Source organism: Manihot esculenta, chromosome 15, assembly GCF_001659605.2.
Source record: "Manihot esculenta cultivar AM560-2 chromosome 15, M.esculenta_v8, whole genome shotgun sequence".
Taxonomy (NCBI): Eukaryota; Viridiplantae; Streptophyta; class Magnoliopsida; order Malpighiales; family Euphorbiaceae; genus Manihot; species Manihot esculenta.
This window is the reverse complement of record NC_035175.2, coordinates 19747310-19750657: the sequence shown is the minus strand read 5'-3', so window position 1 is coordinate 19750657 and position 3348 is coordinate 19747310. Positions and strand designations below refer to the sequence as shown.

Genomic DNA, 3348 nt, shown 5'->3' with positions numbered 1-3348 from the left:
ACATAAAAGTGCAATAGTGAAAATGTGAAAGTAGTAAGGAGAAAGAAAAGATTATTTTAGAAGTTGAGGATAGTGAGGGGAATTCTGAAAATGATGCAAATGAATTCATAAATGAGACTGTTTATGATAAGTTTGTATTTATGGAGGAAGGAAATGAATATGAAATATCTAAGGAGATGAACGATATAGGAGCTGAAACTAACATAAATGATGGAGATCAAAATGTTGATATAAATAATACATCTGAATCACCTGCAAATGACTTTGTAGAGGTACCCTTGACGGCTTAATCTGAAATACTAGTGGATAGGGATGGTAACATGGGCAGTGGTAGAAATGAAAATAGGGGCAGGGGTAAAGGTAAAGGCAGTATAAGTGTAAGAGGTAGAGGAATGGAATTAGCTAGGAGCAGGGATAATGGAAGAGGCAGTTTTAGTGTAAGAGGTAGAGGAGTGGAATTAGCTAGGGGTAGAGGTAAGGATAGGGGCAACAATTTATCATCTATTGATGCTAGTGGCAGTGGAATAACTAGGGGAACTAAGAATGATAAGGGCAAGTCTGCAGAATAAAAAATGATTAAGAGTGAAAATGTATATTAATTTGAGTCCTCTAATGGCAATGATTGTATAAAAACTATTGGAATTGATGAATTAGATGAGACTAGTAGTGATAGTTCAGAAGCTGAGTTAGATAAAATGGATATTGCTAAGGATAGTGATGGGTTGAGCAGCTTAGATTCAGAAGCTTCAATATATTTATCATCAGATGATGATGGTGACAATGAACCAGACCAGAGGGATCATTTGCATGGATTTTACAATAATCCATTTACATATAATGGATAAGGTGAGATCCAATTTGAGATTGTTCAATGTTTTGTTAATGCTTCTACCTTTAGAAATGCTTTGCGAGATTATGCCATTAAGGGGGGTTATGTTATTACAAGGAAAAAATATATTTAAAAAGGGTTATAATTATATGTGCCACCATTGGTTGTCTATGGACAGTACATGCATCAGTGATACCAGATGATAAAACCTTTATAATTAAAACAATGGCAAGTGATCATACATATATTAGGCTAATGGGCAATAGAAATGCAAATGCCAATTCTAAGTGGGTTGCAAGTAAACTGATGGATGCCTTGTCAGCGGATGGTGATATGTCTTATAACTTAATGTGTCATGAACTTGTGAAAGAATGGGGAGGTGAGGTGAGTAAATGGAATTTATACAAAGCTAAAGCAAGAGTTAGATTGCAAAATGAAGGCAATCACAATGATAGTTATAAAATTTTAGAATAATATGTGAAGGAGCTACAAAGGCATAATCCAGGAACTTTTGTCAAATTTTAGTTTGGAGATAGACTTTTAGATAATGATCCAAAAGTATTTAAGAGGATATTTGTGTCTTTTAAATCAATTATAGATGGCTTTAAAGATGGATGTAAACCATTTATAGGTGTTGATGGTTGCCACTTGAAGGGTTCATTTGGAGGTGTTTTGCTATCAGTTATATCACTTGATGGTGATAAGGGTGTTATTCCTTTAGCTATTGCAATTATGGAGATTGAGTGTAGTGCAAGTTGGGATCTTTCTTTGATTGCTTAAAAACCTACATTGGTCTAGAAGATGATGAAACACCTTTGACATTTATGAATGACAGACAAAAAGTATGACTATTAGAACCAATTATACTTTCATTTATCCGTTAACAAAATAATTTGATATATACTTTTTTCTTTTATAGGGACTTATTGAAGCTATCATTAATTAATTTTCTGAGGCATGCCATAGGTTTTGTGCCAGACATATGTTCAACAACTTTAAAAAGCAATGAACTTGGTCTGAAACAAGATTTTTGGAATGCTGCTAGAGCCACACATGGATATGAGTTCTGAGAGGTAATGAAAAGGATTAAGAATGTTATGGATGGGGAGCCATTTGATTGGTTATTGAAGGTATCCAATAACATGCTAGAATCATTTAATGCATGGATTGGGAATATTACAAGGTTGCCAATTGTGAAATTGTTAGATGAATTTAGACAAAAATGCATGGTAAGACTCTAAGAGATATGCCAAAAAGACTTCATAGGAAGGCAAGATCACACCTAAGGCTTACAAGAAAATTAATTCAATCATCAAGCAAAGCAGATATTGTAGGTTATTGCCATGTAGAAATGATAAATTTGAGGTCACTGAGAGTAAGTTGAAGTTTGCTGTAAAGCTTGAGGAAAAAAAATGCTTGTAACGACCCGGAAACCGGACCGCTACCGGCGCTAGGATTCAAATCGACTTGAGGTCATTGGAACCCGTAGCAAGCCTAACATACATCCTGTTATACCTGATGAAATCCCATACATGATCATATATTTTCATAAAAACTTAAACTTTTCATATACCAAGCTTGACCTATACATGCATCATAACTGTAAACATAAAAACCCCATACTAGAGCCCTCATCAAATGCTCTAGTAGGTCAACATCTCATACATCAAGCTTGGTTCAACACATCTCATCATTAAAAACATTTACATAAAGATCATGTACAAAAGGGATTACAATCTATCAATAAGGCCAAGCACAATACTATCCACAATACATTACATGTCCACTACTAATCTATTACATCATGCTATACCAAAACTCTGATGACTCTCCCACAGCTACCTGTGCTCCTGCAAACCTGGGGGTTAGGGGAAAGGGGTGAGCTACTAAAGCCCAATGAGCAGAACAGTAAAAACAGTTTATAAACATATGCCATCATGAAATGCATCACAACACAAGTAAATCACCTTAAGATGGTATTATCACCAATAGCCCTCTACAATAAATGCCCAGCCCTCGACGGAGCTCCTCAGGACTTCCTCTTAGACATAACATAACATGTCCAATTGTGCCAGGGGCGTAGAATGAGCAAGCCCTGATCTTTCCCATACATCGTGCCAGGGGCGTAGAATGGGCAAGCCTTGGTCTTTCCGTATCATATCATCACATATCATATCATATCATATCGAGAGTTAATGGATCATCCAATATCCATCCACATCAACAATAAATAATGCAATGCGTCATATTCGTGAATTCTAATGCAAACAACCTATTACATATCATGATGTATGAACATGCTTAAAAGTTTAATTGCTTTGAAAATAAAAGAAGTTCTATTCTACTCACCTCTGGCTGACGCTTGACTAACTCTGAAGCAGTGACTCACTGCTGGTCTCTTCGGTCTTTCAGGTCCGATCCTACACAGGTGGACTCAAATGAGGGACCAAACATACTCTAACATGACTCTAAACATCTCTCCAAAAACCTCCTAAAACATCATAAAACATGCATAGAAA

At 35.9% G+C, this 3348-nt stretch overlaps 1 protein-coding gene across 1 annotated transcript; it reads left to right on the top strand.

Annotated features, from left to right (window-relative positions):
• Positions 1-320: 320 nt before the first annotated feature.
• Positions 321-845, top strand: LOC110602056. Its single transcript, XM_021739483.1, has 2 exons — positions 321-552; positions 655-845. Exons 1-2 carry the CDS (start codon positions 321-323, stop codon positions 843-845), a joined length of 423 nt encoding a protein of 140 aa, XP_021595175.1.
• Positions 846-3348: the final 2503 nt, after the last annotated feature.